At 37.0% G+C, this 24,620-nt stretch overlaps 1 protein-coding gene across 5 annotated transcripts in view; it reads left to right on the forward strand.

Annotated features, from left to right (window-relative positions):
* CNST (consortin, connexin sorting protein) overlaps positions 1 to 13,581 on the forward strand; it is an 88,770-nt gene extending 75,189 nt beyond the window's left edge. For 4 of the 5 annotated variants that reach the window (XM_023502026.2, XM_003767765.4, XM_023502027.2 and 1 more), the window contains 2 exons: positions 7,727 to 7,859; positions 10,912 to 13,581. In XM_023502026.2, coding sequence (XP_023357794.1) covers positions 7,727 to 7,859; positions 10,912 to 11,117 — 339 coding nt within the window. In that variant the 3' untranslated portion in view covers positions 11,118 to 13,581. Of the gene's footprint in view, positions 1 to 4,643; positions 4,950 to 7,726; positions 7,860 to 10,911 lie in introns of those variants that run through there. The other variant, XM_031966992.1, reaches the window with a different exon arrangement.
* The last annotated feature ends 11,039 nt before the right edge of the window (positions 13,582 to 24,620 follow it).

The following is a 24,620-nucleotide window of genomic DNA, read 5'->3' on the forward strand; positions in this document are numbered from 1 at the left end:
AGGCTTGAGAGTTTGGGATTCAGACTCAGACTTTGTGCCTTTGGGTTTATTTACCTATTCCAACCAAAGTTTTAAGTCTTCTGAGAGCATGAAGCAACTATTTATAATAACCTCTTCAACAAAATATTACTCTGCTAGCTGTTTTTTCCCCAGATTTTAATCTGAGCCTATTTCTCTTAATTAACTTCTAGTGAGGATCATTTAATCTAGTTCTCTAGCTTTAGTTTCAGTTAATTTGATAACAGTAATAATTTTGAGTCAGATGTAGAATCTCCAGTTAGCACCATAGGATTTAGAAATGGAAGGAACCTTAGAGGTCTATCACCTCGTCCACTTTCTTGTTTTACAGACAAAGAAGCTGAATTAACCTAGAGAAGTATAAAATGGTATTGGGTAAAAAACATTCTCTTTACAACAGCTTTATCCTTTGGAGTACAGTTATCTTAAACAATACAGAGATGGAAAGAGGGGCTGGCTTTGAGATTCTTTTGGTACAGGGAATTCCTGAAGCACTAAAACATTAAGTGATTTTCCCAGGGTCACTGAGTCAGCATGTTGTGGGAGCAATACCTAACCCTGACTTCAAGATCTTTTGTCTCTCCACTGTTCCACATTTGCCAGTGTTAAACTGTTGTTGCTGTCAGTACCCTCAAGAAATAGGTTAGAGCTGAAGATTGTTTTCTATTTTTAACATAATCTGCTCTCACCTATAATCTGATTTAGACTCCAAAGCCTGAGCAATTATGGAATGAAGGCATTAAAGAAGTAATACTTTTCTTCCTCCAATTATGTTTTCTTTCTTGACTTCTTTTTCTACACACAGATAGTTACAAAAAAGTAGTGGTAGATACAGATAATCTTATGTTGAAACTTTGTGAAGCAGTTTTAAAGATTGGATAACTAGCATGAAATAATGATACCAAAGGCATATATTAATTTTGTCGTCAAGCTAAAAGTACCAAATATTTTTATTCTGCTTTCATTTATGTCTGTAAAATTGCAAAAATGATTGAACAGTTCTTTTAGTTATCTGTTCTTTTTAACTGGCTTTCTGCATTATTGGTTTCAGAAAGGTAGCTTATTTGAAAGAAGATGAAGTATTTTCATTCATTAAATTTTTATCAAGGGGCAGATAGGTGGTATTAGTAGATAGAGTGCCTGCTTTAAAGTCAGGAAGACTCATCTTCCTGAGTTCAAATTTGGCCTCAAACTACTTACTAACTGGGTGAGTCACTTAACCCTGAATGTCCTTTCCCCCCCTCCCCCCAAAAAAAGCATTTATTAAATACCTATTCTGTGTCAGGTGCTGTGTATAGGCCTTGGTGATACAGAGACAAAAAATTCCTTCTATGTCATTAGCTTTATTGGGTTAAAATACTCTTTATATGTGTGTTTGGATGATTCCCAGATCTATATAACTTACTCCATTCTTTCCCTTGAGTTTTATTCTCACATTGTTGAGGTTGGGGGAAAAGAATCCCAAAAGTTTGGGGTCACAGACTGGTGTCGCAAGATATGGCAAAAGAATTGAAACCATATCCAAATCAAGGGCAAAGGTGATTGTGATTATAATGCCAATTGCAGTGGACTAAGTTCCCAAAGAAATTAGCAAGGGTCCTGAGAAAAGGGGATAGATTTATAGGACAGAGTTGAATCAGAGCTTCATGTTACTTCTTTGCTAATTTTATGACTTACAAATAGGTTTGAGGTGTGGTCTTATTCACTGTAGTCTCAGGAATTTGGTTATTGGTAACCAACAGTTTATCTATCTGACAGTAATGTTTGTAGGACTATTCTAAGGCCAGAAGACTTTGAAATAATTGACAAGACAGATTGTTAGAACAAGAGCACTTAGATCAGAGGGCTTCAGGATCACTAACATATCTTCCCTAAAATCTAAGGAAAGAAATATTATTACATTCCTAGGTTAGAGGACTTTTACAATCATTGACAGACAAACTGCCAAAAAAATAGCATTCAGGTCAGAGGGCCTTAGGATTACTAATACATCTTCCCTAAAATCCAAGGGAAGAAATATCATTATATTCCTCTACAATTATTGACAGACAGGATTGTTAGAATGAGAGCATTCTTAGGCCAGAGGGCCTCAAAATCATTGCTGTCTCCCCTAGAAGCCACACCACATCAACATTACCAGCTTACTCTTGGACATCTCAAACTGAATAATGACCCATAGGATCTGAGCGTGCCCAAGGTGAAACTCATCTTTCAAAAATAAAAATCCCCTCTTCCAGCCTTCTCTCTTACTATTGAGGGTACCATCACCATGCCTCCAGTCATTCTGCCTATAACACCTCCAGGGCATCTTCCTTTTCCCACTCAAACACCTTCTATCTAATCTGTTGTTAAGAGTTCTCATTCCTACTTTTGTAGTAGTAAGTCAGTCTTATATGTTTCTTCTTCATGCACACAGCTGCCAGCCTAGTATAGGTGCTATCACCTTACGCCATGACTACTGTGGTAGCTAGTTAGTCTCCCTACCTTGCACCTCCACCCATTCCACTTCAGAGTCTATTTTTCTGCCAAATGATTTTCATAAAAGGCAGATCTGACCATGTCACTGTCTCCTTCCCCCTTCCACCTAATAAACTCCAGTGACTCCTTATAACCTTCCAAGATCAAGTATAAAATCCTCTGGTTTGTAAAAAACTCATCACTGCCGGCCATTTGTTACTCTTTAATCCCTTGCACTATTCTAGGATCTAGTAATTGCAGCTTTCTTGCTGTTCTTACTCATAACCCTCCCCTTGACTCTATGCCTTTACCCCAAGCCTCAAGCACTCTCCATCCTCACTTTCACAGCCTGGTTTCTCTACTTCAAAACTAAGCCCAAATCCCACTCCTGTAAAGGCCTTTCCTGATTCCTCCCCTCCTCCCCAGTTCCTACCATCCCCAGACTAAGGCCTCTGAACTTTCCACCTACACTGTTAAGATCTCATAAATACAGCACTACTCTCCCCTCTGTTAGTGTATGAGCTCCATAAGGTCAGGTACTGTGCATTTGCCTTTTTTTGTAAACCCAGCCTGAGATTTTAAGAATAACGTCATGAGAAATATAGCGTAAAAGGAATTTAATCTTATGAAAAATTATGAAAAACAGTTTTTAAAAATATCTTTAGTTTATACTCCAAACAAGTTTACAGAATAAACCCACTGCTTATGGCAAATTATATGGTATTAATAAATAACAGACCTAAGAAATGATTCAGTTCCTATTATCTATTTAACTGCTTTAGTCTCCACAGTTTGTCTTTGAAGGTTAAGTTTTCAGATACAGGCAAATTGTAGTGCAATTAATTGAAATAACATGCAGATACAATTATGAATGGTTGCTATTTATCTCTGAAGAATGAAGAAAAGCTCTAGAACTTGGAATATATCCAAATATTTTCCAAAAAAGATAAAATAGAATCTAAAAACGATAAACTAGTGCAGTTGACAAGTTGGCAACACAGAATTGGAAAGAATCTCCAAGATCATCTAATAAAACAGAAATCCCCTCTAGAGCATAACTAGCACATGTCATTCAGCCTTTGCTTGAAGACTTCTCTCTCAGGAAACCTTAACAGTGACCCAATCCAGATTTCTCATTTTACAATTAAGGAAATTAAAACCCAAAAAAGTAAAGTGATTTGCCCAAACTGACACAGCTATATTAATCCCTAGAACAGATTAATCTCCAGGACAGATTATTGAAGAATTACATGAGCACATAGGCCAGGAAGGCAACACTAAGGGCCAACATTGATTTACTAAGAATGTCCTGATAAGCAACGTGATTTCTTCCTTTTTTTTCCTTTGGTGGAAGACAAAGAAATTTCCACCAGAGTCCTATTCTACTGCCTCTTTGTGACATGAAGGAAACACCAAATTCTCAAAACAAAGTTCAAACCTTGGCAATTCATTGTATCAAACCGGGGGGGGGGGGGGGGGGGGGGGGGGGAATGGCAATATAGTGAGAGAAGGAGGGAGGGGAGGGGAGAATCTCAATATAGTTCTGGCAACAGATCATGTCTCTTGTTCAAGGCCTGGTCAAGTTCAGTGCTAGAGAACTGACCACCATTGATGAGGTAAAGAATTTTTTCAGCCACACCTTCTCAAAAAGACTTAAGTACTGAGACAGTAGTCTCAAACTCAGATAGAAATAGGTTTCTTTAAACTATACATAAAGATCCCTATTGGTACCTCTTGTCTCAGAAAATCCCATCTAAACATTATCTATGAACTTAGGTCTTTCTGACTTCAGTTCATATAATAAAGATCTGGAATTTTTAGTGCACTAGAATATCTATATGAATCAATAATGTGTGGTTGCCAAAAATAATACAATTTAAGCTACATTAATAGAACCATTGTCCAGAACAAAAAGGATGATAGTTCCAATGTACGCTCTCCTTATCAAACCACATCTATAGTCTTTTTTTATTTCTCAGCACCACATTTTAAAAAGGACATTAATAAGTTTGAGTGATTTCAAAAGAGAACAACCCCAAACCATAAAGGATGCTTTAGAAGAACTGGGGAATGTTTAGCTGGAGGAAGAGTTGGAATATAATAATGGTCTTGAAACATTTAAAATGTTATCAGGTATAAAATGAATTGGACATTTTTCTTGACTTTAGAAAGGAGAATCAAGAATAGAAGATAAAAGGAAGAAGATACTGGTTTAAGAGAGAATTTCTGATAATTGGACCAATCAAAAAATGGAATAAGATGCCTTTTAAAGTGAGGAATTTTCTGTCATTTGGAAATATTCAAGAAGATACTAGGTGACTATTTGTCCAGTATGTTACAGAAGGATCCATGAATAGAATAAGACATTAATCACCTTGGAAGCAGCTTCTAAGATTGTTAAATCAAGGCTAAGTTTACATTATGTATTAGTCATCTGGGGGAGGGGGTAAGAGGGGAAAAATTGGAACAAAAGGTTTGGCAATTGTCGATGCTGTAAAATTACCCATGAATATAACTTGTAAATAAAAAGCTATAATAGAAATAAATAAAGTATATGTTAAATACAATATATGTATACATGTCCATACAGTTATTTTGCTGTACAAAAAGAATCAGACTCTGAAATAGTGTCAATTAATCTGTAAAGGAAATAAAAAATGCAGGCAGACAAAAATAGAGGGATTGGGAATTATGTGTGGTGGTTCATACTTATTTCCCAGAGTTCTTTCTCTAGGTGTAGCTGGTTCAGTTCATTACTACTCTATTGGAACTGATTTGGTTCATCTTCATTGTTGAAGAGAGCCACGTCCATCAGAATTGATCATCATATAGTATTGTTGTTGAAGTATATAATGATCTCCTGGTCCTGCTCATTTCACTCAGCATCAGTTCATGTAAATCTCTCCAGACCTCTCTGAAATCATCCTGCTGGTCATTTCTTACAGAACAATAATATTCCATAACATTCATATGCCACATTATTCAGCCGTTCTCCAATTGATGGACATCCACTGAGTTTCCAATTTCTGGCCACTACAAAGAGGGCTGCCACAAACATTCATGTACATACAGATCCCTTTCCCTTCTTTAAGATCTCTTTGGGCTATAGGCCCAGTAGTAACACTGCTGAATCAAAGGGTATGCACAGTTTGATAACTTTTTGAGCATAGTTCCAAATTGCTCTCCAGAACGGTTGGATGTATTCACAATTCCACCAACAATGTATCAGGATCCCAGTTTTCCCATATCCCCTCCAACATTCCACATTATCTTTCCCTATCATTCTAGCCAATCTGACAGGTATGTAGTGGTATCTCAGAGTTGTCTTAATTTGCATTTCTCTATTAATAATGACTTGGAGCATATGAAAATATGTTTAGAAATAGTTTCAATTTCTTCTGAGAATTCTCTGTTCATATCCTTTGACCACTTATCAATTGGAGAATGGCTTGATTTCTTATAAATTAGAGTCAATTCTCTATATATTTTGGAGATGAGGCCTTTATCAGAACCTTTGACTGTAAAAATATTTTCGCAGTTTATTGCTTCCCTTCTAACCTTGTTTGCATTAGTTTTGTTTGTACAAAAACTTTTCAATTTGATATAATCAGAATTTTCTATTTTGTGATCAATAATGATCTCTAGTTCTTCTTTGGTCATAAATTCCTTCCTCCTCCACAAATCAGAGAGGTAAACTATCCTATGTTCTTCTGATTTATTTATAATCTCATTCTTTATGCCTAGGTCATGAACCCATTTTCATCTTATCTTGGTATATGGTGTTAAGTGTGGGTCAATGCCTAATTTCTACAATACTAATTTCCAATTTTCCCAGCAGGTTTTGTCAAACAGTGAATTTTTATCCCAAAAGCTGGCGTCTTTAGGTTTGTCAAACACTAGATTGTTAAAGTTATTGACCATTTTCTCCTTTGAACCTAACCTATTCCACTGATCAACTAGTCTATTTCTTAGCCAATACCAAATGGTTTTGGTAACCACTGCTTTATAATATAATTTTAGATCTGGCCCAGCTAGGCCACCTTTATTTGTTGATTTTTCTTTTCATTAGTTCCCTTGAAATTCTTGACCTTTTGTTTTTCACATGAACTTTGTTTTATTTTTTTTCTAGGTCATTAAAATAGTTTTTTGGGAGTCTGATTGGTATAGCACTAAATAAATAGATTAGTTTAGGGAGTATTGTCATCTTTGTTATATTTGCTCATCCTATCCAAGAGCATTTAATATTTTTCCAGTTGGTTAGATCTGACTTTATTTGTGTGGAAAGTGTTTTGTAGTTTTGCTCAGATAGTTTTAGCAGATAGATTCCCAAATATTTTATACTATTGGTAGTTACTTTAAGTGGAATTTCTCTTTATAACTCTAACTGTTGGATTTTGTTAGTGATATATAAGAATGCTGATGACTTATGTGGATTTATTTTGTATCTTGCAACTTTGCTAAAGATATGGATTATTTCTAATAGCTTTTTGGTAGAATCTTTGGGGTTCTCTAAGTAAACCATCATATTATCAGCGAAGAGTGATAATTTGGTTCCCTCCTTACCTACTCTAATTCCTTTAATCTCTTTCTCAACTCTTATTGCCAAAGCTAGCATTTCTAATACAATATTGAATAGTAATGGTGATAGTGGGCAACCTTGTTTCACTCCTGATCTTATTGGGATACATTAGCTTTTTTTTTTTTTTTTTTTTTTTTTTTGATTCCCATGTCACATTGTTGACCAAGTTAATTGTCCATTAAAATCCCCAAATCCACTTAAAGAAAAAAAAACTCTCTAGTTTTGCCTCCTTAGAACTATATTATTGGTTCTCTATTGCCTTATTAGGATGTGCAAGTATGTTTTTGATCTAGGAAGCTTTATGGTTTCTGGTACATTATTTAAAATATATTAGTTTCTATGGGAAAACCAAATCTAACATATCATTTCAATTTATAGCACCATTTTTGGTGCTATAAATAACTATAGTTATTATAATTACATAATATGTAGTTATAAGTAACTAATACCCTTGGCATCTTTCATACCATATTTTTGTTCCTACTTATGGATTACAAAACAGCAACATCCAAATATCATTAATCTTATTAAAAAGTTATTAATGAAAAAAAAGTAAACAGTGAACTTTTTTTTTGCCCCTACCCTGATGAATAACAAAATATGTTATTAATATGATCCATCGATTTGTTTTCCTTGGCAATACTTAGAAGTGGTGTTTCTAAAATTTGACAGGTTGTTCCAACAGAGGGATTGGTGTCTATATTAAAGAAAAGAAACAGTGAAGGAAATCAGCTTTCCCAAATGCAGCAAAAATCATCAAAGAGACGAGTGAGGTTCCAAGAAATGGAAGACTCCTTGGATCAGGGTAAGTTGCAGATAATGATTAGTAACAAAATTTTTTTAAAAGAGATGTGAATTTAGCCACTAATTTTATCCCTACGTATTCTGTTCAACCAGGAAGAGGTTATAAATATGTATAATTTCATGGTGGTCAGCCTTCCTAACGAACACCTTTACACACTTCACTGTAAGGAAAACAGCCCATCATTATGTCTATGCTCGAGTCTGTTCTTCTTCATGGGATATGTCAGAATTTGTGGTGCACAGACAGAAATCACCTTTGAGAACTTAGGTTGACTGTTATTCCACATTGAGTCATGAAAGGAAGATTTTAATGCAGAAATTATTTTTTTCAAATCATTTTTATTTTGAACATTTTGTTTGCCTGTAACTAGAGATTACTAAAACTTTTGTTCCTTTTACACAGCTCACCATGAGGAAAAAGAAAAGCATCATCTCAGAAAGGATTACTCTTATTACTATTTATTACTCTTTTGGAATATCTGTAGAGTATAAGCCTTGTATCAAGTTCTTGATCCTTTTTTAAAGTATCCCCATCTCCTCAGATAACTCTAGAATGGTTAAAAATTCATTAGGAGAATAACATTCTAGAATTTAAAATTCTAATAATTGCCATCAGCTTTGCCATAACTTTTTAAGTTGGAATTTGCAAGACCAGTCCTATAGAAGCTCATTTTTCCCTTCTAAGCACAGTGCCTGCAATTCATAGCTGCCTTTGGGCACAGGTGTGGTATTGGGTAATATGATTCCATAAGCCAAAGTTACCTAAGGGGTCAGCAGGGCTTGACAACCAATAGTATGTCCCATTTCTTAAAGTTAACGCATAACTTTGTTACCTTAGGCTTATTTTAAAATATAACATTATTTAAATATTTATAATATTGTTTCACTAATCACTCTAAGTTAGATAAAAAACACAAATTAGGGCAGGATTTAGAGAAATGTTATTAATCACCTCTTAACCCTGATTCTCTCCACTGTATTTCAAGAACTTTCTGTCACTCTAGCAAATAGCAGGCCTCCCATCTACTAATTGGCTATAGAATATAGACTTGTATATGAAAGAAAACTTGAGATCATCTAGTTCAACCCTCTTACTTTACAGATGAAGTAACTGAAAGGCAATGGCTGGCCAAATGTCACACAAATAGTGAGCAGCAGGATATATGAACCACTAAGCGGTGACCCCAGAGCCAGGACACACCAGGCTGCCTTCTTGATAGTCCTGAGAATTCAGACTGTTGCTCCATTCTTGGCTTTGCCTAGTTCAGAGATGTCCTTAAGTCACTCTTCCCCAAATTCCCCATTTCTTTTTCCTGAAACATGAAAATGGAGAAAAGACCATATATCCTTATCTGTCTTTACATTGTTCTATGTAAAGAAACAAAACCAAAAGCTCCATTCCCATCAGTCTTTCCTGTCATGAGAGGGCAGCTGCCCAAATGTCAAGCACACAAGGTCCACACTTAGTTCCATTCCCATTTCTACCCTTTATGGCATGTATGTAATTTTAGCTAATCAATTAATTTCCCTGAGCTTCATTTACCTCATCTCTAAAATGGGAATGGCAGTTCTTGGGTGGCCTACCTGGAAGATCAACTGAAGTGGCCATAGGTATTAAAGGACTCTCAAGGGTTGTGGGAATTTTGGTGGATGATTATATCATTACTGCATTCTGTAGATTCTATTCAACTTGTGTTTTTGCTACAAACATCTTAGAGACAACCTTCTTCACCTCTAACACTTTAAACATATATCAATAAAATAAAATAAAATAAATTATGAACAGTTTAAACTATATGAAGATAGTTGTGCTGAAGTTTGCAAATGATGATCTGGGTTGGGGAGGGCAGCTGGGTTGTGCAATGGATAGAGCACGGGCCTGAAGTCAAGAGGACCCCAGTTCAAATCTGGCCTCAGACACTTAACACTTCCTAGCTATGTGACCTTGGACAAGTCACTTGTCCCCAATTGCCTCAGCAAAAAAAAAAAAAAAAGATGTGAAGGTAGATAGAGTTCAAAGCTAGCCTCAGACACAACACTTTCTGTGTGATCCTGGGGTAAGTCACTTAATCCCAATTGCCTCAAAAACAAACAAACAGAAAGAAAAAAAACAAATAAATGATGATCGGGGCTTATAAAAGGCATATTTGAATAAACTTTTTTTCAGCAGAGGAATTTCTAGGTTCAATCATTTCATTTGATTCAAAAATGACATCCTTACCTAAAGCAAAGCTTTAACCATAATATTAATAAATTATTTCATCTTGGTTACCTCAGTATTTGTAATTATAGAGTAAAATTTTATATTAAAATGCTCAGATTCTTGTTAAGCACAGTTTTATTACTACAAGAGCAAATTGACCTTAAAAGAGTCTTAGATTTGGAGTCAGAGAACTTGGATCACAGTCTCAGTTCCATTATTTACCAGAGTGGCTTTGGGCAAGTCACTACCTTATGTAGGCTCAATTTTCTCAAGTGTGGGGGTCGGATTGGATGCTTTAAGTTCTGGTACAGCTTAGACTATTTAATTTTTGTTTTTATGTTATAGGCACTAGCAGCATGTAGAATTGACTTCTTTTCTCAAAGATCACATATACTTTGTCTCTATACATAGCGTTAGTGATAGCATTAATTTCTACTGTGACTCGAGTCAGAAAGACACCATGATATAGTATCTAAGTCACTAAGTTGGGAGGCCCAGAAGTCCTAGGTCTGAACTCCAGCCCAAATGTTTGCCAGCCTTGTGTTCCTAGACTTGTCAGTTACTCCCTTTGCTCCCTAGTTTCCTCGTCTGTAAGAGGACGAGGTTGGACATGGGCCTACTGAACCTCTCCCAGCCATTCATCTGGGATCTTCCAAGTTGAATAAGCTGCAAGACATTGAAATATAAGTGGTTTTTTGTTCACATTAGTGAAGCCCTGAAGCTTTTCCTAGAGGACTGGGCTTCTTTCCATCCTGGCAGGTGCTTAGGGTCCTGTTTTGGTTTCCCTTTGATGACCTCTCCATGATGGAGATCTGTACGTGACCTCTGGTTTGTCTTCATGATCTTACAGATGAAATTGGTGGCGGCTCCTGCCTTTTACTGGTCTTGCTGTGCATAGTGACCGTTTTCCTCAGCGTCGGAGGAACTGCCCTGTACTGTACCTTTGGTGATGTCGAATCACCCGTTTGTACTGACTTTGCGGCCAACATGGATTTCTATTATTCCAAGTTACTGCAGGGAATAACAGAGCTTAAACACAGGATATCCTTCTCCTAGCAGCATCCCAACCTTGAACGCTGCTGGTGGTGAGAACGCTTCTGTCCCGTGCGCTGCCGCTTTCGGTGAAATACCTTGGGCAACAGAGACTTCTTCTTCGGCAGATACTCCAAGCTCCGGAGAGTGGAAGGATGACCAAATCTTGATGTCTGTGAGAGCACATCAGTATCTTCCTGCAAGTCGCTGCAAATAGAAATGGACAAAGCATTCCTATAACCACCCATTTTTAGCCATCCTGATATGCTAAGGGTTAAAGATCACTTTTAGTTTACATTTGTTTGTCCAAAGATGTTGCTTCTAGCTATCATGCAATAAGTCTTGTATGTGTCACAAAAAGGAATTTCCTTATAGTCTTAATGTGTTTTTAATTATACTCGAGAGCTGTGTAATCCAGGTTTAACAAATCGATGTTTTCCAAGTCCACCTTCCGTATGTGAAATAGTTGTGTGTATGTATTCGTTCATCTTTCTCTATTCTCAGGCAGTTATTATGAGCAAATACCCAACACAGAATAATAACAATCGTCATTATTCTTTTATCTTGAATATTGCTGTGCAGGCACAGATTTTCTTTCCATTTTAACCATTGTTTAACTATACAACTCTGGAATAGATGGCCTGAAGTAGACAATTGAATTTCAGAAATTTGGCTCTGGCATGGAAGCTCGGATAACTATGTGCAGCAGTTGACGATGATTGATTTCTAGCTGAGCCAGTTAGATCAAACAGTTCCTGCTCCTCAGGCCCCCATTTCTAACCCATGGTCAGTACATGCTTCTGACATGGTTTCCATACTAATAAATGCCACGAGTGAATGCTGTGAGTTCCAGCCTCTCATCTTAAAAGTAAACTTTTTTTTTTTTTGGACAAGATTATATCATTGAGATAAATGATTCAGTATTAAAAAATTATGTTTTTTTTTTTACACTTGAATGTGCGTTTTTATATAATGAATTTGAATATGCATAATGGACATTAAATAGACATATTGTCAGCTTTAAAAGTTCAGTCATTTCTGGAATTGGTGAACTTCAGTTCCCCTTCTTTCCCAAAAGATAATTAGTAATGATAAAATGGAATTATTCCCCTCTGAGGCTCAATTGTCTAACATTTAGGAAGCCTTACTTTGCCTTTTCATATCATGGGCAACAATTACACATTATTTAATGCAAAATATTATTAAGAATTATAATTTTCCAGAAAATCTTTTTTTTACATTATTTTCATGTCAGAATCATCTAAAAGAGGAAGGGAGAAATCAATTTTATATTTCTATGTGTTACTGGCTGGTACAGTACCTCCCTTTGTGTTTCTGCTTATTTATTTAGATTAGATTTGTTTTTAAGGGATTTTGTTTTGTTTTTGTAAATTGAAGTGTTGCTGAGCATGCATTTAGTTATTTTAAAGATAGATGTACAATAACTGTATCATTAAGTGTGTTTTGATTTTCTGCAACTTAAGTTCAGAGTGTTTTTAAACTTGTTTATTTTTAAATTGATAGTTTGTTTTCACCAAAAAATACTGTTTGACTTATCTGCATCATGTCACCATGTAATACCTTCAAGAGCTATAGGTGAGAGATATTTATTTAAAAAAGTATATAAGATATTGAGATCATGAAACCTTATACTTAAGACTGATTTTATTAGAAGATATTTTAATGTTCTATTATAAATTTTAAGAGATTAAAAAGCCAAGGTGATTTTTTTTAAAGCAGCTCAGTTGCACTGTGTATCAAATTTATACTCAAATTCCATATAAAATGTTGATGGTAGTAATTCTTATGTGGTTCTGTCAGTAAGGGCTGCTCACAGGAGCTCCAGTGAGTGGCTATTAGCCATAGCCAGATGTCTTCTGTTTTGCCCTCACTTTCTAATTAGGAGACTCTCTTTGTCCTGCAGTCTGGCAGATCCACATTAAGATAAAAATAAGGTTTTCCTCCCTCTTTCAGAGTCACACAGCTGAAGCCCTTCTCCTTTCAAGTCATTTACTGTTGGAATCTATAAGGCTTCTTCCTTTTAGCATAGTTCCTATTGATTTATTGAAAAATTTGCACAAAGAATAGAGGAGAAAAGAAATAAAATGCATCAGTAAAATTGAAAAAGTGGTGCTTAGAAAGAATATATATATCCTTATAACTGCCCTGAGTGGGGAAAAGTGAGGTCAGTACAGTGTGGCCAGAGCACATAGATGCCTTGATTTAAGGACAGGCTTAAAATCTCAACACAGAAAATTAGGGCAATTTTTTAAAGTTTAATAGCCATTTATTGCATGTCTTGGAATAATTCCACTTAGTGATGAAAGGGCTGTTTAACTCATGAAAAATTTCACCTAATTTTTCAACAGTGTAAAGTTTTCTGTCATTTGAAGGTACTGATAATTTGTAACAAATCTAATATTCTTAAAGAACTGTATTTGAAAGCATCAAATCTAGCTTGTGATTTAAAATATTTAACAAACAAAAAGTGTCTGAGAGAATTCATTTGGACCCTCGGGTGCTGAGCAGTTTTTGACTCATACGAGTACGAGAGGACCACCAACATAGTAAGATGTTGAAAGGTTCCCATTTACAAGCATCTCTCTTCCACTTATGGCTGCACTGCCTGGAATTCTGTCATAAAATTTAAAGTATTGTCTTTTAAAAGTCCAACCTTGCCGGTAGGGGGGAACACATGAACCACAAGGCGAGTTTTGAGGAAGGCAAGAGGCCCTGCCTAGGAATAAAAGGAAAGTGATGGGAACTCTGCAGGAGACAGCATGAAGGCAGGCTACAGGATGAGGCAGACAGGAGAACACAGCAGCTTGACAAATTTGGCTTATGCTGAACTTCCTATTAAGTCCTTGGAGTAATCCCAAATCAACAGTGTTAGTCCATGAATTTTTAAGGCCATCCAGTACTCTACATGCTATAAGTACAAGAATATGAATATTGAAATTCTTTTTCCTGTTCCGTCTTCAAAATGTTTTCTTCAGAGGCCCCAGTAATCTGGTAATCTTTGAAGAACTATCCTTTCCTCTCCAAGATGCAGGGTGGGGAAGATAGACAGCTGCAACCCAGGAAGAAGGGTATGGAAAGGATACTTAAAACATTACTTTTTGTAAATGAACATATTTTCTTCCACCAAGTCCCTGGAGACCTACTCCTGAGCCTCATCCAGTCACAAAAATGACCCTGCTGTGTCACCAGAGGGATATATATAAATATTTAATGTAGCTTTAAAAAATTATTTATTTTTAACACACATTGCTTTATGAATCATATTGGGAGAGAAAAATCAGAGCAAAAGGGAAAAACCATGTGAATGTAGTGAACATAGTGAAACCAAGTGAACATAGCATGTGTTGTTGATTTGCATTCAGTCTCTTTTTCTGGATGTAGATGACATTTTTTGTCCCAAGTCATTGGAAGTGCTTTGGATCACAAACCACTGAGAAGAACCAAGTCTTTTATAATTGATCATCACACATTCTTGCTGTTACTGTGCACAATGTATTCTGCTTGTTTTCCTCATCATCAGTTTATGTAAATCTTTTCAGGCCTTTCTATAATCAACTTGTACATCATCTTCATCCCATTACCTTTCATGTACCACAGCTTATTCATCCATTCCCCAATTGATGGGTATCTACTCATTTTGCAATTCTTTGCCACAACAAAAAGAGCTGCTACAAACGTTTTTGCACATGTGGGTCCTTTTTTTGCCTTGGGCTAAAAACTCAGTAAAATGACACTTGCTGGGTATGCACAATTTGATTGCCCTTTGAGCATAATATCAAATGTTTGATTGCCCTTTGAGCATAATTCCAAATTGCTCAGTTGGATCCATTCACAACTCCACCAACAATGCATCAGTGTCCCAGGTAATTTTCCACATCCTCTCCAACATCTATCATTATCTTTTCCTACCAGCCAATCTGAGAGGTGTGAAATTACCCAAGCTGTGAGTGTTGTCCTGGCAACAGACCACCTTATTTTCCAAAACCAACCTCACTAAATATGGGTAGGCTTATCCCCACTAGGTTCTCCATTTACACAATAAAGACACAACACCTAAATACCTGCTGTTGCAGTCTTAGAAATAGAAATGGTATTACAGAGGACCAAAATGGAAAAAAGCATCTAGATACAGAAGAAAGGTCCATGCTAGAGGCAACACAATTTTGAAGGTGTTGAGGGATCAGTTATCAAAGTGTGGGAGACTAGATGAGGGAAAAATACCAGAAGAGTGGCAAAAACCTTTGATCTTGTTACTACCCTAAAAGACTAACAATTACTTACTCCATACTTGCCCATGCATATAAAATTTTTACAAGAATAATTTACCCACACAGAGACGACCTTGATGAGAGTTTTAGAAGAGATTAGTCAGGTTTTTATTAGCAGTGTTCTTTGGTAGTCCATATCTTTATGCACATTGTGAATGAAGGATTTATAGAATACAAAGTGCTACTATGCTTATTTTTTATTGACTATAAAAAGTACACTTTAAAGGCCTCTAACTAGGTGTCTTCATGCATATGTCAAAATTAATTTCCTTGGAAGATATCACACAAGGTTCGAGCACCCTTCAATCTTTAGTGTCCATCAAGGCATGAAACATGTAGATTTAGTCTTGACAAAGATGTTGATCATAGTCATAGAAATGATCCAACATAGATCCAAAATGAAGACAAATTTCCTATAGATGATTAGGTCTGCCAGGTGTTCCTAAGAGCAGCTCTGTAAGGGATGCATCCAAAGAAATATAGAATAGAGAAAGATGCATCAGTTATGTGTTTGAAGGAGCTTCAAAACATAAAAACTCAAAAGTCTTCAGCACTTTGAATGGACATGTAGTGACCATGTGAGAGGACATGACAAGGGTCACCCAGGAAAGCATGTGATTTGCCTTCATCACAGGGGATATCCACATCAGATCTATCTGAGCCCATGGTTTTAATACCAGTAAATTCATTTGTGTGGGTTGTAGTGAAAACCTTCAAGGTTTATTAGATGTAACTTACCTAGGACATATAACTTTCTTGTCCCAGCTCTGCCCCGGTATTATTTTTTTAAATGCTATATGATTCTTGGCATTAATCCCTCTGGCAGCAATGATCATTCTATACAGTAAACATTAAGTACTTAAAAAGCAAAGCATTGTAGATAGAAAAAAAAATTAAATTTTCCTCATAGAGCTTACATTCTGAGGGTCCAAGTGCACAGGTAAATAAATACTAAAATAATCTGAGGAGTAGGTAAGTACTAAGTGGAGGTATCAGGAAAGGGCTTAGAAATTTTAAGTGAGGTGAACCTTGAAGAAAAGGAGAAAGATTTAGACAGAAGTAACATATGAATACATTCTGGGACTGGGCTCAGCCTATATGAAGGCATAAGAAATGAAATATCCAGTGTAACAAATGATAAGTTTTTATTGAATTTGGAGTTCACTGGAAATAGGATGAAATTGGTCTAAAAAGGTAAATTCCACTAAATTGTGAATGTTTTTCATTAAACGCCAAGCTGAGGACTTTGCATTTTATCTTTAAGGCAATAGGAGCCACCAATGTTTTTACTCTAACCTGGCCTTGGATTGATTTGACAGCTATTTGGAAAATAAAGAAGAAAAAAGCCTGAAGTGAGGAGATCATGGATTTTGAAGTTGTTACTACTGTCTAAGTAAGAAGGGATATGGGTCTGAATTAGGGTGATGGCCGTGTGAGTGGGGAGAGGGAGAAATGAAAGAGTTGTCATGGAGGTAGAATTGCCAAAGCTCAGCAATTAATTGGATATAGATGATGGGGCACAGCAAAGATATAAGTATGATTTGGGTGACTTAGAAGGATGGTAATATCTTCAACAGAAAGAGACCAGAAAGAATAGTGAGTTTATGGGAAAAGATAACCCGTTCCATTTTGGACATCCTGAAATATCTATCCAGAGTCATCTAAATTGAGATGGGCAGCAGCCTGTTAGACTGGAGTAGAATTCAGGAGAGATATTAGGGTTGTACTGTAGATCTGAAGGTTTGCTCATAAATGATTAATTTAATTGCCTTAGATGCTAGCTGTGTGACCATGGACAGATCATACAACAAAACCAATATTAAGAGTTAACATTTATATAATGTTCTGAGGTTTGCAAGTCACTTCATTTTTGTGATTAATCATAATCTCTCTCAGTTTCAAATTCCTCAACTGCAAAAGGAAGATAATTATAGCACCTGTTTCACAGGGTTGTTGTGAGGATCTAGTGAGAAATATGTAAAGTTTCTTGTAGTTGTTGTTAGTATCATTAATAATAATAATAATGAGAGGAAGCTTTGGACAACAATTGTGTTTAAGGGAAAGAAGATGGTCATCTAGCAAAGAAGAAGGAGAAGGAAGGAAGTCCAAAGGAGAGCAGATTCCTGGAATGAAAAGGGGAGAGAGTAGCACTGTATGATACTTGAAAAGAGAAGGAAAAAGCCCCCACAGAGAATACACCATAAAGAAGCACACATTAAAAATGTTTACATTTCTCCAGGTTAAGAGAAAAGTGGCTGACACAGTGACTCATGGGGTAAGCAACAGTTCCTCAAGGCCCCCCACTCTTCTCCTCCATAAAACTGAGATTCTGCTGCATTACTTAACTCACCCTAGTGTTGGGAAGGAGTGTACTTTGTAAAAGTGCTACACAAATGGAAGCTCTTTTGTTTCCTGGGCCTCAGACTGAGCTGGAGAGGAGCAACAAAGGGGAGATTTGCCCGATAGTCTCCCATTTCTCTTCTCCAGGGAGCGAGTTTGAGCTTGAGAGCCCCAGCTCAGCCTAGTAGCCCCTGCCAAGCTGAGACTCGGATCCTCCAGCTGAAAAGGACGTAAGGATCAGGTAACTTACTTCTCCATCCCGACCTCTACTCCTACCCCTAACCCTCCCAGTACTTCGAGGTGGAAATCTCCCCAGGGTCAGAGAAAAGGCCTGGCTCCAGATATGTTATGTCCTTCCACACTAAAGGAAGAGTGGTTTCCGTGAAAGGAAGCTTTTTCTAATGATATTTCTTTCTGCATATGAGACTGCATTCCTAGAACCAGTATTGGATATGGAGTCCAAAAAAGACCTATATTTAAATCCTGCCCCTAACATCTGTATAATTGGGGAGGAGGAGGAAGGAAACAAACATTTATTAAGGGCCTGTTATATGCCAGGCACTTTGCAAATATTTTCTCATTTGGTCCCCACAACAATCCTGAAGTATAAGTACTCTTTACAATTAAAGAAACTGAGACAAACTGAACCAGGTTCACACAAGTAATTAAGTGTCTGAGACTGGCTTATTCTTGACTCCAAGCCCAGTGCTCTATCCACAGAGCTCCCTAGCAGCCTCTGGGGAATCATAATATCTGCTGTACTTACCTTACAGGGTTCTTGTGAAGATTAAATGAGCTCTTGTTTACCAAGAACACTTTGTAAACCATGGAGAGTGTTTGTGAGTTTGCTGATAAGATTATTATCATAGAATCACGAAACAGTCGGGGTGGAAAGGAGATGATGTAGTCCGATTCTCTCATTTAACAAGTGAGGGAACTTCATGCAAATAATCACTGGCCAGCTAGGCTAGATCAAGACAATTTGATTATTTTCAGGCACCACAATTAATCTAATCAAAGAAACCTTAACAGAGAACACCAGACTAATCAGTAGTAAGACAATTCTTGCTGGATTTTCTGCCTCAACATTATTTATCCATTTTTGTAGCCAACCTTAGTTATTTTGGGGTAATGATTTAGTCATAGAGTTCAGTATAAAATAATAGCTACCATTTATAGAGTGTGTTAAGATTTACAAATGCTTTATATGAGTAATCTCATTTGAACTTAATTTTTTTCCTGTTAACAATCTTCAACAAACAGAAACATTTCAAGATAATAAGAACAAGAAAATGGATTATTTGAGAAACTAAATCATTATGCATAGTATAGTATGTGTCTTTCCAAGTTGGTTATAAAATTGCTCTGTTTTCTTCTGTGAATTTAAAAAAAAAAGTTTTCACCTCTCATAGTTGGTTATTAGCCTTGTGATCTTGAGTCACTATCTAAGACTCCAAATGCTCATCTGTAAAATGAAGGTGATCACTGCCATTATTCTTGTCAAGAAAGCACTTTGCAAACCTTACAGGACTGTATAAATGTGTGTGCTCATTTATTTTCATGATCATTTATGGGCAGTTTTAAGGTTTTTGGTTAGAGTTCTGTAGTATAGAATGTTAACATTAAAATTATTTATGCCAAATCCTCTTAGATAAAGAAACCAAGCCCCCCAAAACTGGGGTGAGGGACCCAAGGTCACATGCTGTGTCTTTATTTGGAGGTAGGGTTTTGTTTTTGTTTTTTAAGGCTCAGTACAACCACACTTCTGAATGTCAGCCAGATATGGATGTTTTATGAAGAACAGCCAGATCTCCCCCAGTTTGAGAATGCATTTACGGAAAGTGAGCTATAATTCTTTTTTATTGTGACTATTGATTGCTTAGAGTCAGGGGGTCAAAAAGGAGAAGCTCTGCACTAATGGAGGTAGGGAAGATCCCACAGTCCATCAGGAGGTTTGACAAGCTATAAATGACTCTTCTTTTATTTTCCAAAGAAATGAGATCAGAGCAACCAAAGCACAGAGAAGAGAAATGTGATCTTTAACTATGCTCCCAGTATAGAGGAAATGTCAAGTCATGTCAAACAATGGCTAATAAGATAGAAAATCTACAGGGAGTTGGGTAAATTATTTTCTCCATTTTTGTTTTTCCTTAACTTAAATTTAAGTTATAAGAAACATAATGTTAATTTGAGTGACCAGATAGCAGAGACTAGGAAAATGAGCTGGTTTGGTTGTATTCAGTCAGGAAAGAGGACAGAGCCATTAGGATCTGTGTTCTAAGCTAGGGTTATGGGTTGTTAATAAAATTAAGGGAATCAAAAAATAAACTGATTGTCTAGCCATAGAAAATGCTATGCTGAAAGTGAACATAAATGATGGCACCTTTTACTTGCTTACCTTAACTATCATATGGGGTGAGCTATGCAATTATTACTGTCCACATTTCATAGATTAAGAAATTGAGGATCTGAAACATTAAATGAGTAGCCTGAGATCACAAAGCTAATAAGACTCAGAGCTGTGATTTGAGAGAAGTCACATCCTTTCACCCCACATTTTACAGAGAAGGAACTGAGACCCAGAGGGAGGTAATTACCCAGTTACTTGAGTAAATCATCCAAGCTAATGAATGGCAGAGACAGTCTTAGAACCTCCCACCCAGCTCACCCCTCACCCAGCCCCAATTCAGCCCTCTTTCTATTGTGCTTCTGCCTCACGACAAAAATAATCAAGTTATTTAATAAGTAAGTTTTAAATCAAACAATCAATAGGGGGGCTATGTGCCATGCACTGTGTTAGATGATCAGTTTACAAATAAAGGAATAAGGCAATTCCTACTTTCAGGGAGTTTACATTCTACCAGGGGAAATAAGCTGTACATGCACATGCATGTGTAAGTAAATAAATTTAAAGGCAATAAATACAAGACAAGGAGAGAAGGCAATAGCATTTGTGAGGATCAGGAAAGGCTTTGTGTAGAAGGTGGTCCTTATAGTGAGTCTTAAAAGAAGGAAGGGCTCAAGACCTGGAGAGACTTACATGAACTGATGCTGAGTACAATGAGCAGGACCAGGAGATCATTATATACTTCAACAACAATACTATATGATGATCAATTCTGATGGACGTGGCCCTCTTCAACAATGAGAGGAACCAAATCAGTTCCATTTGTTCAGTAATGAAGAGAACCAGCTACACCCAGCGAAAGAACTATGGGAAATGAGTGTGAACCACTCCATAGCATTTCCACTCCTGTTTTTGTTTGCTTGCATTTTTCATTTCCTTCTCAGGTATATTTTTACCTTATTTCTAAGCCTGATTTTTCTTGTGCAGCAAAATAACTATATGGACATATATACATATATTGTATTTAACATATACTTGAACATATTTAACATGTATGGGACTATCTGCCATCTGGGGAAAGGGGTGGGGGAAGGAGGGGAAAAGTTGGAACAGAGGGTTTTGCAATTATCAATGCTGAAAAATTACCCATACATATATCTTGTAAATAAAAAGCTATAATGAAAATTTTTAAAAAAGAAGAAGAAGGAAGGGCTTTATGAAGTAGATGTGAAAAGGGAATGCAAACTGGAGTTTACTGTAGGAGGGGGTGGGCCAAGATTATGTGGTCAGTACTAATTAGGAAAATCTTTGCTCAAATGTGAAAAAATCAATTGGAGTAAGGGAAAAGCACAGCAAAGAGAAAGATAAGAGGTCATTGCAATTGTCCAGGCAACAAGTAATGCCCTGACCTCAAGTGGTGGCTATGTGGGTAGAGAGAATAGGTCAGATGCAAGAAATGGTACTATGTGGGGTGAGAAACTGTGAAGATTTGAGGTGGTCCCCTAAATAGAAATAGAGAAATTCAGTTTTGAACATGTTAATTTTGAACAGTTTTCAGGACATCATCCAGTTTGAAATGTCCACTATTGGACATTTCAAACTGGATGATGTCCCAAACAAAAGTTCAAGGGAGAGTTTGACAAAAAGGAGGATTGGGGGAAAAGCCACTGGATTTAGCAATTAGGAGACCATTGTTAATTTGGAAAGCAGCTTTGGCAAAATGATGAAATCAGAGGCCAGTTGGCAAAGAGTTGAGGAATGAGTAAGAGAAGGAAAAGAAATGGTTTTTTCTAAGAGTTTGGCTGGAAAAGGAGCTGAGATATAGGAGAGTTGCTTGAGGGGCTGATAGAGTTAAGTGAAGATTTTGTATCTTTGTATCTGTATTTTGTAAGTGAAGGTTTGAAGAAGATGGAAAATAAATGCCCTGTCTCCTCCCAAGGGAGAGGCTGAAGATGAGTTAGGAGGAGGGAATGTTTGAGAGAGCAATCTTCTAGAAAAAACTGGAGGGATGGGGTCAAGAGCATGTATAAAAAGGATTGGTCTTGTCCAAATTTACCACTTCATTATCAGAAGCCAGAGAGAAAAGGGAATGATGTCAAGGGATGAATGAAAGGAATAAGAGCAAATTCATAGGCTTCTCCTCCGTTTTTCAGTAAAATAAGTGGTGAGGTCCTCAGCAGAAAGGGTGAGGAGAGGGGGAGATATGGATAGCTTAAAAAGAAAAGGGAATTGTATGGGGAGTAGGCTACGGAAGCAATTGGGAATGAATAAAAGAATTGATTAATCGGAGTTCCCTTTGAAATTAGACAACATATATTTGTAGTTTACTCAGTGGTAGGAGTAATCCAAGACTAAGATTTCACCAAAAATGAATAGAAATAAAATAATGAAGCAGCAGGTTCAATCCTACACCACATTTTTAGCCATAGGTCTAAGCAATAGGAACTAAGTGTGAGTAGGACAGGAAGGTTTTCCACTTAACAGAGAAGTAAAAAATCCCCAGGGGGGTTTCCAACTAGAGACTGATGCACCCATCTCTCACTGCTGATTTGTAGCTTACTAGATAGGTTCTGGGCCTCTGGGTTCTACCCCTCTCTGCCTCTTAGCTTTGCTAATGGAAACAGCCACCAGTGCCCTTTATCACCAATCTAGAAGCTAATATTTATTGAGTACCTACTAAGTGCAAATGGAGTCATTAAGAGATGGACACTACTGAACACCATCAAAGTCATGTGGACTAAGTACTTTTCTAGAAACTTTGGGTGTAACCATACACAGTATGTGCCCTTAAATTCCCTGTTGGAATTTAAAAACTAGATAAATATATGGAGGAAAGCATCAATAAATGCTGTGGGGCAAGATCCAAATGAGGAATCCCCTTGTGGGGAAGGAGACCTCATCTGTGGCTTGGAATGGTCATTGAACGAGACTCAAGAAAAAGCCAGGAAAAACAGAACAGGTTCAAGTAGAAGGTAGTTATAAGATCGTAGAATGATCTACGATTTTAGAACTGAGAGGGACCTTAGAGGCCACTGAGTCCAACACCCTCATTTTACAGAAAAGGAAACTCAGGCCCAGAAAGGTTAATTAAGTGATTTATATAGGGTGACACAGCTAATAAACATTGTTGTGACACCTAAAAAAATTTAAGAAATAAAACAAAACAATGCAACACAGAAGTTTGCCAATCCATTGTAACTTGCAGCAAAGGAATTTGTGTCTTATATACAAGTTAATTAGCTCTTACTAAAATATTTATAGAAAAATGGGGGGAGGAGGAAGTGCTCATTAAATTTCCATTCCGATTGGCTCCCCTAACAGGAAAATGGAATGCATTGTAGTTAAAAATAAACCAGAGCGATTCAAACAGACTATAAGTGATACATGGGAGAGACAGTTAATAGCATCTAGTAAGAAATGTTTTGAAAGAGAATAAAGGTTATGGGATGTTTTTACAGATGAACATTATTATACATTATATTGGCAAATTATAGCAATCCCATAATCACTTAAAACTAAGATGGTATTACTTAGGTTGACAATTAGTTACACTCCCACTGCAATGTCTAAGCAGGGTTCTTACTTGGTTCTTCCTGACTCCAAGTCCAGCACTCTAAGATGGTGCCTTTCTCACTCAAGTTTCAGAGAATAATGTCCCACCTAGGCTCCTCCCTCCTTGTAGGAGGGAGGCTTGGGTGATTATATATCTGGCTTTAAAATGGAAAGATACAAGATCCATCCATTCAGAGATAGCCAACCAAATTATGGAATCTGAATATATTTGAATCCTTTTGTGCTGAAAGAAAGGAATGGTATGATGAAATATAAAATCTTCTCTTTGGCTTTGAAGCCTGTAACCACTTGACTCCTTCCTACCTTTACAGACTTCTTATATTTGACTCCACTCTAGGTACTCTGGGATCCAGAAATACTTGTTTCCTTGCTTTCCTATAACACTGCACTGTCTCCTGACTCATGTTAACCCCCCAAAACCAACATTCATCTTATTGTCTAGGGCTCCATCCTCCTCCCAGTTGCCCAGGTTCCAAGTATCAATGTCTGCTTTGATTCTTCACCATCACTCATCTGTTGTCCATTCCTATTTCTACCTATATCTCTTGTGTAAAGCACTTTGTTTTCACTCACACAATTGCCATACTGGTGGTATTGGTGTTGTTCAGTCATTTCACTTGTGTCCAACACTTTCTGATCCTATTTGGGGTTTTCTTCACAAAGACACTAGAGTGGGTTGCCATTTCCTTCTCCAGCCCATTTTATACATGTGGAAACTGAGGCAAACAGAATTAAGGATTTGCCCAGGGTCATCGAGCTACTAAGTGTCTGAGGCCAGATTTAAATTCACAAAGATGAGTCTTCTAGACTCCTGCCAGATCCAACTCTTTATCCACCATGCCAACCAGCTGCCCACACAGGACCCTAAAATCACCTCACACCTAATCCATCCCTGCCTCAAGGGTCTCCACCCTGATCCATCCTCCACAGACCTGGCAAAAGGATTCCTTAAAGGATTTTCCAGTCTTCCCCTGTCAC

The sequence above is a fragment of the Sarcophilus harrisii genome, chromosome 4, assembly GCF_902635505.1.
Source record: "Sarcophilus harrisii chromosome 4, mSarHar1.11, whole genome shotgun sequence".
In the NCBI taxonomy this organism is placed as follows: Eukaryota; Metazoa; Chordata; class Mammalia; order Dasyuromorphia; family Dasyuridae; genus Sarcophilus; species Sarcophilus harrisii.